Source organism: Dreissena polymorpha, chromosome 7, assembly GCF_020536995.1.
Source record: "Dreissena polymorpha isolate Duluth1 chromosome 7, UMN_Dpol_1.0, whole genome shotgun sequence".
Classification (NCBI taxonomy): Eukaryota; Metazoa; Mollusca; class Bivalvia; order Myida; family Dreissenidae; genus Dreissena; species Dreissena polymorpha.
In genome coordinates, this window is record NC_068361.1 from 25784100 (window position 1) to 25797476 (window position 13377).

General features: G+C 34.9%; 1 protein-coding gene across 3 annotated transcripts in view; it reads left to right on the forward strand.

The window, feature by feature from the left end:
* The window catches only part of LOC127838592 (uncharacterized), a 135216-nt gene extending 122056 nt beyond the window's left edge, over positions 1 to 13160 (forward strand). For all 3 annotated transcript variants that reach the window (XM_052366419.1, XM_052366422.1, XM_052366423.1), the window contains exons 2-11: positions 4164 to 4273; positions 4402 to 4496; positions 5862 to 5930; positions 8483 to 8640; positions 8913 to 9156; positions 9400 to 9712; positions 10056 to 10226; positions 10501 to 10909; positions 11190 to 11437; positions 11788 to 13160. In XM_052366419.1, coding sequence (XP_052222379.1) covers positions 4164 to 4273; positions 4402 to 4496; positions 5862 to 5930; positions 8483 to 8640; positions 8913 to 9156; positions 9400 to 9712; positions 10056 to 10226; positions 10501 to 10909; positions 11190 to 11437; positions 11788 to 12222 — 2252 coding nt within the window. In that variant the 3' untranslated portion in view covers positions 12223 to 13160. The remainder of the gene's footprint in view (positions 1 to 4163; positions 4274 to 4401; positions 4497 to 5861; positions 5931 to 8482; positions 8641 to 8912; positions 9157 to 9399; positions 9713 to 10055; positions 10227 to 10500; positions 10910 to 11189; positions 11438 to 11787) is intronic.
* The last annotated feature ends 217 nt before the right edge of the window (positions 13161 to 13377 follow it).

The window sequence follows — 13377 nt, forward strand, 5'->3', positions numbered from 1 at the left end:
TACATGTACAAGTGAAGTGCATTTATTATAGTGGTTTGCAACCATTGAAAACAATCCTGTCTTTACAAGCAAGGTTTCAATATGATATACTTCTGTTGTATTATATGCAACTTATTCTGTGACGGCTGCATTAGGTTATTTTAATTATTTCTGTGTACTATCTGTGTACCAGTAGATAATAAACATCTTTGTCAGTTTTTGGTGTCTTTAAATCGTATTTGGGCATCTATTAATTTCAACCAGAAATAATTAGTTTTTTATTAACGTGGTAATTGCCTCACAAAATATTACTCTAATTTGTTTTCAAAGATTTAAACTCCTCAGTTTGTAACAATATTATGTTGCTATGCTTGCATAAACCTTTTCCCACTCCAAGGCAAATTGAAAATGGCTATGTGCAAACAGCATAAGACCAGAATAGCCTTCAAGTAACTCACAGTCTGTTCAGGTTTAAAATATGCTGTTTGCTGCTCATCAGTATCGAAGGGTTGGAAATAAAGCCTTTAAAACTTGAATGTAGAAAGAAAGGTCTTAAATGACATTTAACTTCCTTAGGTACTACAAATGCGTCAACATACCTATCTAAGTGGTAAAGGGTTAAATACGTATCTAACTGGTAAGTGGTAAAGGGTTAAACTAACTTAATGATACATGGCAAGATTGAGAATAAGAAACCGTTTTATGCCACAAGTCGCATGTTTAAGTTGATAAGAAAGACAAGACCAGATGAAGAACTTAGGCAAAAGTCAAGCCCCTTTATACTTGTTCTTGGCTGTAAATGGTCTTGACTGGAATGCAAGGATAGAATCAGAGCACACGCCTATGGTTGGTTTTAAAAGTTGCCGGCGACCCCATGTTGTCTAACCTAATAATGTAATACATACCTGAGCTTGTGTTAGGGATATAGTGTACCTGTGCACACATTTACTTTTGCTTTGTTTGCTACCAACCAAGTAGTGGTCCTTTTATCCTCTAATGAATGAATGAATGGGTATTGATAGAAGTTTCAAAACATCTGAAGAATGTTGTAAGATTGGTTCTTAATACCATTGTTGATAACCTAGATTAAACAAGAGATGTTATTTGTTAAAAAGTTTCTGTTGGCTTTTGACAAGGTGATGCCCTTTTACCAAATGTGTTAGTGTAGCTATTAAAGCAATTGCAATAGTTTGTATTTAATTGCCTGCATTGTATATTCGTTTGTGTGCCAAAAAAATTAAAAGCTATATTAATAAAAGAATTAGCAAGCGTTATAATCTATCTTAAATGCAAATAAAAGATTAGTGCTGCAAACAATACGCCAAAAAACGGATTGCAATATTGTCTGTTAAAAAACCTCTATTGCAATATATTGCTAACTTGTACCAGAATTTTAAATTGCCAGCTAATCACCAAAACCAACTTAATTACACGAACATAACCTTTGTATTGTATGTTTAGGTTCTAGTTATATCCTATTGGCAAATCTTTTTCCCTTGGAATTGTCTATGAAGTCCTACTCTGCATTCGTTTTGTCTGCCATTTTGAGAACTATTATAAAAGCAGACAAGAAGAATAATAACCCTAAAGAGAATTGTGGATGTTAAAAGCCGGTTGTTTAACTTATCAGAATGCAGTTACGTAATGTTTTTTTGATCATTATTACTTCTGTTTATAATAACATCAAGTAACGATTTTATTATGTAATTCTTTTTTTTTGTATTCTGACAAGCTTCATCTTAAATTTAACACTATGACATGCAAAAGCAGATCTTGCGGACTCCCATGTAACGACGCTACTTCGTATATTAGACTTTTTAGAATGCTATTTTTAGGTAACTATTTATTTTAACTAAACACCGTTTTGTTTTGTTTACCTTGATATCATTATTTCGGATAGGTTTTCTGGACGAAATGTGGATGAATTTTTGCAGAATTTTCGTACCGGTATGATGAAAAGGCACTATAAAAGATGCAGGTGTAATTACCAAAATTTGAAAAAAGGGGCAAATCACAAAATCTGCAGTCTTAATTATCCAAGTTTAAAAAAAAGGGCAGGTCAACATGTACTTTATGGCATTTTTATTGCTCTTTTATTGCTGCCCTACATTAGGTAACATTTCAAAATAAAGTGTTGGTTTTATTATAAACAGTAATCAATAACACAAGTTTGCTGTCAAACAATCAGTGACAGAGAATTCATCACTGCATGTCAGGAAGTTTTGATATGTGGGCAATCCACCCAGCTAGAATGCCCCTGGACTGAATTGTTATCTAATAAGTAGTTGATCGTTGAGTGTATTTCCAATTATTGATTTGACAGCTTATTTGTTTTTGATGAAATTTATACAAACTGTGAAAATCCATAAAAGAATAAACCATCTGAACTGCAGTTAAATTCGAACAGAGATACAACCAATGCACAAAAATAATCAAAATTTTTATACTTATTACACTTATTAAAATAAGGATTTTCCAGGCTTTATGCTTAAACCAAATGATTTTTTATGTCATAGTTTATTTCTTAATGCACCATAGTTAATGTATAAATATATATTTTTTCCATTATAACTTTATTATATTTTTTCCACAAAATGTACCTTTGAGGAACTAAGTTGTAAAAAGTTAACTTGCTATAGACATAATTCATACTCATAACATATAATAACATGTTAAATATACTAAAAATGAATTAAACATGATATTTTAAGGGTACAATTGTGAATATATGTAAAAATATTTAGTAGGAGTGGCACTTTTTAGGTTTACATACAACCTACCTTATCTGTAAGTTTAATACAATGAATGTCAGGTGATAATTACACAAGCAAGTCCTGATAACATTGCTTGCTAATTAGCAATAATGGTGGCACACTTTAGTGGCACAAATTTCTGGACATTAAATCAGACAATGGGTCATTATGGGGAAAGGAAATTGCAATCAGGTGGCGAAATCAGCGCAACTCCAGTACACAATTTCACTGTGACCATTATGTGACACTAGCCAACAATTAGAGTGTTAATTATTTAAGGAAGCTGCTGATAGTGTGTGTCAACTAGCTGCCAAGTAACACCTTGCTCTATATAAACTTGTGAAAGCAGTTCTCACTCAATTTGAACTTGCTTTTCATCCAGTGCACATGTAGTAGCTAAATACCCAGATATGCATTGTCATTGTAGACATTTGTGAATTATTTATTAGTTCTTTATCAAATTTCTTAGTGCTAAGTTTGTTTGTGCTTTGAAGTTATTTAGTGCTCAAAAATGGTTGTTTATCAGTCAGGTAAATATGGATAGCTTATTTTTTCATAAATTGTGAAAATAGTGAAAATATTTTAATCTACTTAATGATTCATATACTTGCAAATATTTAAATTGCTATCCAAAATAATTCATGATATTTAAAAAAGTGTGCCTGGATACAATGCAATATATTTGTATATAAAACTTTAAACATAAACATTATTACATCCTTTTTTATTAACAAATTGTTAAAAAGGTCAAAATTATATGTATATTTATATGTATGGTTACAAGTCAAAATGTATGCAATTATTATAATGTTTAATGAAATAAAGCAAAGAATGTATCAAGGTTTGTTTGTGTAAACTCAGGGCACTGGACAGTGGCTATGTTGGTGATTTTATCTACTGGGTCGTATTGACAGGTACATTAATTAGGAAGCATTGGATGAAATGTCAGTTGACATTGTGAACATTAATGTACAACACTTCCTTGCTAAGATGTGCTGGGCAGACAAGACAATGTGTCTATTTTACCAGTCTGAAATGGCCCTCTTCAACATATCTCATTTATATACATGATTGTAGGATTGAGCAAGAATTATTGCATCTGCATCTACATTTATATGACATTTCTTTGTCCAGTCTGACATTACGGCTCTCCACTCGCGTTCTTGTCAAAATGTTTAAAAACAGAGTAAGAATGTTAAAACTGATTTCCCATGTTTTCAGGATCCTCGTATACAAACGTTAGTTATTTTAAACTTAGGTCTGAATCTGAACTTTAAAAGCTTTAATTGTAACAAGTGTTCTGATATTATTAAGGTGGGCTTAGTTTGAGTACATTTAGGGTGGTAGGGCTAGTGATTTTATTGAAATTACAAAACCTCATTAAATAATTAGAATATATTAAATATTTAACACAAAATGTTAATATTTCAGGTCAGCTTAAAGTGTCAGCATACATGAACTTTGGTCTTCTGACAGTCCATGTGATTCAAGGGAGGCAACTCTCCACAAAATGGAAGCCAACTTGCGACTCTTTTGTCAAGGTTTGTGTTTGTAATTGTTTCAGACTTGTTCAGTTTTTTGTCAGGTAACTTAAGAGTTTTCTAAATTTTTAGCAATAACAATAGACTCAGCAGAAGCTGTAAATGTCTTATGATGTCTTATATTTTAGTTGAGCATCATACCTGATGATGGAAAGAAACCAAAATGCAAGACTGAAATAATGTACGGCTCAAACAACCCAGTGTATGACCAGAAATTCTCTCTGTAAGTAAAACATTTTACACAATTTATGGTTATGAATTTCTAGAGGTTATGAAAAGGTAACTAACATGAATTGTTGCAAAGGACATCATTATCCTCTCTACTTGTACAAAATCAAACATGAAAAATTAGGGGGTTTTGTTGTGTGTTTGTTTAGTGCTCTCAGGCAGCTCAAAATCATCCAACATATGTCACTGCAAAAGCCATTTAAAAGCACATGAAAGCATGTTCAATCAATTTAAATGAGATTTGCATGCATTGATCTGCAATTTAAAGATGATAAAGGATTCTGCAGTCATTCAGGCATTCCATGCATGGCAACCAAATCTTGGAGATGTTGCCTGGGAATGGAATTGGTGATTAAAAGGGCATTAACAGATAAATTTAAATTACTACTCCACAATGAAACAAAAATGCTTGTATGAACAAGGTGGCACTCTTGAAGCTAAGTTGTTTGGATAATGATACAGAGCCATTAGGTCTTTGGTCTTTAGCTTCTGTCTGCACAGTGGACCTTTGATTGCTACTGTTTGATTTTCGGACCAGTTGACTGTAAAGACTATGTAGATAAGGGTATTTGTATTGTCACCATTAGTGGCGATTTTAATGCTGTAATGTGTCAGATTGTATGCCTAATCGTGCATAACTCTTTATCTTCAAATGTACGAATCTATGTAAGTTTTATTTGCAAATAAGTTCCTTTATCAATCTATCTAAAATGTCACAAGCATATCCAAATTTTAATTAAAATGAAGTAGGTCTCAAGAAAAGAGTTTAAATGAATAATCATTTTAATATTAAATAGAAATGATGGGGATTTAGTATTTATTAGTATTTCTTACTGATTTTATGCCATAAAATTGCAGTTTACAATGCAAATTTATCTTCTCATCTTACTCATTAAGGTAGTTGGAGCCTGGGTGGCTGTGTATAACTTTCTCACTGACCCTGGGCACAGGGCAATGGATAGATTTCACTGAATGCCCACTGGTCAGTGGAGACCTGTGAACCCATGGGTGGCTTCCCATCTGGGGCTCATTTTCTTGTGGTCAGTAGTGTTTGCCAACTGTCATCAGAATCAGTGATAAGAAATTTGATTTGTAGAATGTTGATTGACCTTGTCTCAAGAATCAGAAAGCAAAACAAACACAGGGGGACTGTTAACATCTATATTTATCATCATCAGTTGCCATATGGCCAGTTTGCATGAGAGTTTATTGCTGGAGAGCTTTGTGGTGGTAACGATTATGATTATCGTTGGTTTGAGGAGATTATTTTGGCGCACTCTACAGACAAAATTAACTTTGATTTAGCCAATTTCAAGAATGTAAAATTTGAATTATTATATTTACTGTGTGTTTATTTCAGTGAATTGTCAGAGGAAGACCACAACAAGAGGTTGTTCATCTCAGTTTGGCATTGTGACCAGTCTGCAAGGTAATTATTTCATTTAATCCCTTAATTATGTCACAGTAAATACACTTAAGAAATACCCCCACCAACTTGTCATTGTCACTGTACCCCACCCACATCCCATGGGCTGTTTTATTTAAAGGCATCATCCTAACATTTGACTTCTTTCTCAGTATTTCTTCATTAGTAATTGGCTTGACTATGGGCCTTTCATGTCAGGCGTCTTCATTTCAAAGTTTTAAAAATAAACAATGACCAGACAAATTTGAAAATCAATAGTTAGCTGTAAAAACAAAACATGATTGAGGAGGTTTGATTGCAGGATTGGTAATGATGGATGGCTAGACCAGACTGTAGGCTTCTGTCTGTGTGTAAGATTTGTGTGGCTGCCCAGAATTGAGTAAAGATTAACTCTTGCTAATTTTCCCTGCTGCAGCCAAACAGTCCACAGTTTGTTTTTTAACAGCCATAACAAATGTATCAGGTTGTGATTTATAGCTCATACTGAGTAGTGTGGATTAACTGCAACATTATCTGTAAATCAAGTGGTATTAACCACTGGTCTTGATTAATTACTACCATATGACACAAGTTTCCAGTCTGTGTGTCTTCTTGGTTGGATTAATTACATCAACACTGATTGAATCTTGAACAAGTTGGCTCCACCCTTTTCATTGGTCAGTTAGGCAGATAAGATGATCTGATTGGGCAAACTGTTTCAGGGTATTTATCCTTGTCTGAACTGATGCTGAGAATTATTGGTGTTATGAATTTTGACAAGTAACATTACATGGTAAAGTGGTTGTTCACTCGGCTTGATTTACTGATAGTAGAGATACACTGATGCTCTAAATTAACTAAGTGTCAGTTTTGGATAAATATTCAGAATGGTATTAATGGACACGGCCTTTTTGGCACCACCTTGCGACAAGTAAGTCTTATCATACAGGAAATATGATATTGTTTTATATGTAGAATACTAGCTATTTCTTCGAAAAGATTTGAAATAGATAAAATAACAACCGAAAATTTAAAAAGCTTAAGTTTTAATAACATAAAGGGTATTTGTGTCTTAACTGGTATGAGTTGCAACATAACTATATTTTGTTTCATGGCAGCACATTACAACTAAATATAATTATTTTTAAAAATAATATTTTGTGTTATAGAAATTACACTTGCATTATTTGTAAATGTTAACAGAGGCATTCAATGGTACCAAAGAAGTGTTTGTTTCTTTATATTTGTATCAGTACCAATTTGCTGTTGGTCTTAGTGTTAAGGTGACATTGATCCAAGTCTATTTACTTTTATTGGTTCTGTATTTGTCTGGGTACATACAAACATTGGTGACAAACAAACAGTTTGATTGTTTATGTAAACATTCTCATCAAACTGATACTATATGTGTCTTTTGTTTATTAATTGTGGACTCGAGGCAATCTTTAAAAATCACTGGTGGGCAAACATTGCATATTGGTACTATTTACACATACTAGATTTCACACTGCACTGCTTTATGAAGAGGAGTTTTGCTATCAATATTATGTATACTTCATGGTTATTCTATTTCACTGAGGGATTCAACTGTCATGGCCCTGTTTTGATAAGTTTTAATTGTCTTTAATTCCTTCAAGTGTCATACAATGGGTTAAAGGGAGTCATCAGTCCAAGTCTTAAGATAAAGGGACCATTTAGGGGATTACGTCTATTAGAAAGTTTTCAGTTTCTAGACTAATGTGGGCACTGTACAGCCATTGAGGGTACTTATCGATATTGATAAAAGGGAGTTTATCAGAGTTAATCCCTTTCACAGGGTAGTGTGAAAAGGGAAACTTAATTGAAATCAAGATTAGGATGATTTCATAAGAAGCTTTATTTTCAATGATTGTTTAACAATTATGGTAAATATATTATGAAAATAAAATTGAAACCCTTTAACAAACTTTGCTAAGACTATTTGACAGAATTTTTTACCCATAATTGTTATAATAATAGACATTTTATATGTTGACACAGCATAATATTTCAATTAAGAAGTTAATAATTTGACACTTGATAATCATGCAGAGCTTTGGGAGTTGATTTTCAACCAGACATTAATTATGTCATGAAAGCAACACAATCTTCTCTAAAAAAACATATTAATTCTTTACTAAATTACTTTTATATTCCAAATTGCTTTAATGCAGTCTGAGCTCTGCAAATCAACACGCGAATGAACACTTCAATGATCAATCAATAGTATATTTTTCTGTCAACAAGAATGTGTTAACAGACTTGTCTACAAATACAAAAATACCTTGCATTATAACTGAGTGCACTATATTGGAGTCACAGCATGACAATAAGGATTAAAAATAAAAAGTAATACCAAGAAACTAACAAATTACAGAATTGATTTGATGAAAGAAAAATTAGGTTGATAAAGATATAATTCACACACTGTTTGTTCTGCACATTTGACATTAAGAACAAGTTCTTCCCAGGAAAGAGACTCAATGAATGTCAATATTTTATAGATGCAAAAAAGCTTCATTTAATATCTTTAACCAATGCTGGTTCCCCTATTTCAGCCTAAACGAGTTCCTGGGCTGTATGTCGTTCGGTATCCGTCATCTGACCAACCCCAAGAAGGAGGTGAACAGCTGGTACTACCTGCTCACGGAGGACATTGGCCGCAAGAAGCACCTCCAGGTGTCTGCCCACAGACACCCACACCTAAAGACTAGAAGTGAGTAGTAACCTATTGCTGCACTAACTTAGGACATACTGACTTACTAAAGAGAAACCAGCAATTATTACTGAATTTTTGTATGTTTTTTTTTAGCAATCACTTTCACTAGTTAATTGTTTTGGGAGTTGAATTTAACTTTAAGCATATCAGGACTATTACTACAAGTTTAAAGATTTAAAAACTGTTTGTAAAAAACACATTGTTAAAGACCTTTTTTTGTATTTGTTAAATACTTTTTGAATACATTTTTTTTGTTTCTTCACTAATAGACAGTGCCAATGTTCCGACAGTAAACAAGGATGTCTGGGGCACAGAGTCCCTGGATCTCACCCTGCAGCGAGGCAAGAACGGCTTCGGGTTTACTGTAGTGGAAGGATGTCCGGCGCGGGTCGGGCGTGTAGACAGGGCGTCCCCCGCTGAGACTGCCGGGCTCCAGCCAGGTGACCTCATCATCCGCCTCAACAAGCAGAATGTGTCACGATCCACAGCCACTAGCGTTGCCAAGCTTATCAAGTGAGTCAACCATCAATTTGTAAATGTAATTAATGATTAAATTTAATTTTTTAATTACATTTTTGAAAAAAATAATTTAAGATAACCACTGGAACTGCAAAGTTTGTTTTCTAATGTCTTGCACAACGATATGTCCCAATGTCATAATTATATGGATACACGTTGTCAGCATGAATGGTAATTTGTGTATTTTGAGGACTTTAATTATTATGAAATTATAATATAATGGCCTTCTCTTTGTAGACACAGCAGCAATACCCTTCTCCTCGAGGTACAGAGACCCAAACCTGTGACCTGTGAACAGCTGGAGTCCTCACCATGGGTGCACCAAAGTGACATTGACCTCGGCTACGACCTGGACGACCTTGAGCCACAGGCCAGCAGCTTGGGCGATGACCACACGGTGCCCCAGATGTTCACCATACGGGAAGACCGGACGGAGAACAAAGAGAACATGATTGGTCTTGCTGATCAGACCATGTACACGAACATGAGCCCTGAGTTTGCCTCCCTAGCCACCAGCACACCTCTCCCCTTGCTTGCCCGGGGTCATAGGGTGAGTGGCAATAAATTTTTTTTATTAAAATAAATGCATCATACATAGGTGCACATTTTGTAGTGTTTTTTTTATGAAGCTGTTGTTGAGATGAGTGAAGTTTTAATTTTTGCCGTTTTTAAATGTTATTTAATCTTGCCATTTGAATAGAACAATGAATGAATTAAAGTAAAATTGGAATAAACATCAAAATTTTCAACAAAAAAATAATATTCAGAGGTCACTCTAAATCAAAATTTCATATTGTTAGTATTTTTGTCTGATAAAACCAAAATATTTTATAATTTCCTGTAAAAATTATTTTCAAATATATTCATCAAAGAATTAAAATCTGTGTTTTCAGACGGTACAGACCAGTGAGTCCCGCAAACAGGAAGCCATTCACCGCCTGCTCAGTCTGGAGCTTGACTTCATAGACCTGATGCATTCTGGGATGCAGCGCTATTCACGCCCACTGCGACACTGCATCCTCAGCCACTCCCAACATGCAACACTCTTTCAGAACATTGAGAAGGTACGGTGCCTGCATTTAGTCTAGTTGTCCTTTATTGGCTTTTTTTATGAACTTTTTTGTGTGTAAAAGAATAGATATCATACTTATTGTTTCCTCAAATATTGTTATTGAGACGTGAATTAATACTATAATACAATGTTTTGAGAAAATTGAGTCTGGTGACAGTATGTAAAATGGCACTTCCTTTAAATGAGTGTTGTCCCAGAATAGCCCTATTTTCCCGGATCAATGCTGATATATATTTTTTTACAATATTATTTTGTTCCGTTCTCAGTTGACGATGGTATCAGAGTACCACGTGAAGCAGATGCATGACAATGCCCCACAGTCTTTTACCACGTCATCCGACGACACGGACGCCTCAAGCTCCACAGAAAACAGCAGCTTCCTGCAGTCCATCGGCCTCATCTACCAGTCCAAGGTGCACATGCTGTGTCAGGCGTACGACCTCTACGCCAAGGGCATCTCTGCAGCCAATCAGCTCCTGTCTGACCTCCGCAGGAGCGAGGACTTTGTGCGGTTTATCAGTGTCGCGGCAGTCCCGGATGGTCAGCCAAGCATCAGCGCCTTTGTGTACCGTCCGGTACAGCACGTTCGGGATCTGTACCGCGTTATACAGGACATATTCCACAACACCTCGTTGGACAGCTCAGATTACAACTGCTTGAAGCAGGTGGTTGAAGGTATGTTATTGAGATTTTACTGCTTTGTATCACTGAACCTGATATTTTTTATTTTTAAATTTGTTTCGTATTAAGAATCTGTTGTTTTTTTTACCGATCAAATAAATCTTGTCAGAGTTCCTTATAGCTTCAGCTATTATTTGAATATTTTCCTTTAATTATTTAACATTCATTTTAATCCATTAAATGCTATGGTTATCTGTTTTTATTTAATTGTTCTATTTGCCCCAGTATAACATTTAAAACATTATTCAACATCGTTTCCTGCCTTATCTTCCAGGTCTACAAGGATGTGCAGGCAACATCAGTAACTACAGCTGTGAGCGAGTGGAGAGCGTGTCATCACTAGCCTCACGTTCCTCCAAGCACAGTAGCCAACACACCTGTAGCATGAAGTCTCGCTCGTCCACGGCCAGCGTGAGTTCAGGGTCGTCCAGGGGTCAAGGTCACTCGATCCAAACGTGTCGCTCTGTGGACACGGAGGTGATGAAGATTCAAGATAGGCTGGTCTTCCCTTCAAACGTACCTGTAAGTATCGATTTGTGTCTAATAGTGTTAATGGTCAAATGTAAGGAAAATTTTTATAATATGCTGCACAATATGAAATAAATAGGAACAATTTGTTATTTGAAAAAACAACACAATTAGTTTTAAGCCACAATAAAAATTTCAGTATTTTTGAAATTGGGCATTCAGTATTATGGATTCCCATTTCTTCCGATTTTCCAAATAATATCCATTCACCAATAAACTAGACAATTATCTTAATAAGATAGACTCAATAATAATAATAATCTGAATAAGTTTTACTATTTAACATGCCTTTTATGTTCATTAATGCTGGCAACTCATGTGACCCCTCTGTTGACCTTCCCCAGGTGTTCCAGCTGTGTCAGGACGACCGACACGTTCTCTACTCAGGTGAAATGTTCCAGTGGGAAGGCAGGCAGTGGCGAAAGATCCTTCTCTTCCTCTTCACAGACATGCTGCTGCAAACGGTTCCCGAGTCGGATGGCTTTCTGCGGGTTATTGGGGAGCCGACCATGCTCCGGGATGTCGTCGCCATGGACGCCCAGAGGCAACACGCCACTGAGTTTGTACTGTACTGTAGCCCCACCAAACACACCGGCGGGCATGCGCAAACAACAATGGACAGAAATGCAAAATTAAATTTCCGTGCGCCTGCCACTGAACAGAAATATGCATGGAAGAGTCTGATTGAACAGCGGGTTTTTGCTGTCCGAGGATCCATGGATTTCTACAGCAGTTCAAGCGACATCTCTAGCAGTTCTGCATCAGCCATCATACTGTAAAGGTGCAGGAATGCAAACGACTAACAAATTTAATGTTATTCATTGTTATTATTTTTACACTCATGGGATGTGATGTATATAGGTAAATAAGGTTAATTATACCTTGCTCAAGACAACTAAAACGGGATGGGTCTACAATTGATGTGTTGTTTTGTAGTACCAGTAACTTACCACTTCGACAAGATTCTAATGGTTGTTGATATATATATTACTTGCAAGTTGTAGATAAGTGACATTTGCATGCCAAGGTTCTCAGTATTTATTTATTATGACATATATCCATTGAACTAATGGACTGTGGTCTCTGTAGGTAACTAAGCCTGCAAGCTAACACAGGTTTTTGTGTTAGTTTGTACTGTTGATGATTGTCTCACCATTTCATTCTATACTCTCTCTATCCTTTCCTCTCTCAGGTTTAGTAGTAGCGTTTTACCAAATATATAATGGTGTACATTGTATGCTGTGTAAGGTTTATACTTGATTATTTTAAATGGCAAATACTGCAACATGTTAAAGATTTAAATTCTGGTCATTTTTTACTTTATTTATTAAGTCATGTATCCAATCAATACTTTTTTAAGTAGTATCTTTTTTGTATAGTTGCACATTTTGTACCATAGATGGTATTTTTTTAGGGTTTAGTTCGCTTGAAATTTTGTTGTATTTATTTATAATTTGTTTACTTATGTTACAGTAAACGCTTGAGCTTATGCTTTGTCGCGGCATTTTTTTTCTTTTTTTACATTTTGTTTGCCAATGACACTTTTTCATTTTAAGCAAAGTTCTTGCCTCTCTACCTCTTTCTTTTCTCACACATTGTACATAGGTCTGCAGCAACTAACATCGTACATGGAACTGTTTCTTAGTGCTTAACATGTATGTTGGTAGCCAAGTTGCAAGTTAGCAATGTACATTCACAAGTCTATAGAGAACATGTACAGAACCTTTGTCTCTATTTGTAATATTTCTTATTTGCTGTTTTGATGTTGTTAGTTATATGAAAACTGTATTATGAAAAAAGTAAATAAAAATGCCTAATATGTAATAAGTTTTTTTGTTTCTCTCTCTAGTCTGTTTTTCAAATAATTATTTTGTGAAGAACATATAAGAATATACTTTTGTATTTTACATACATTAACGATGCAAAATCATAAT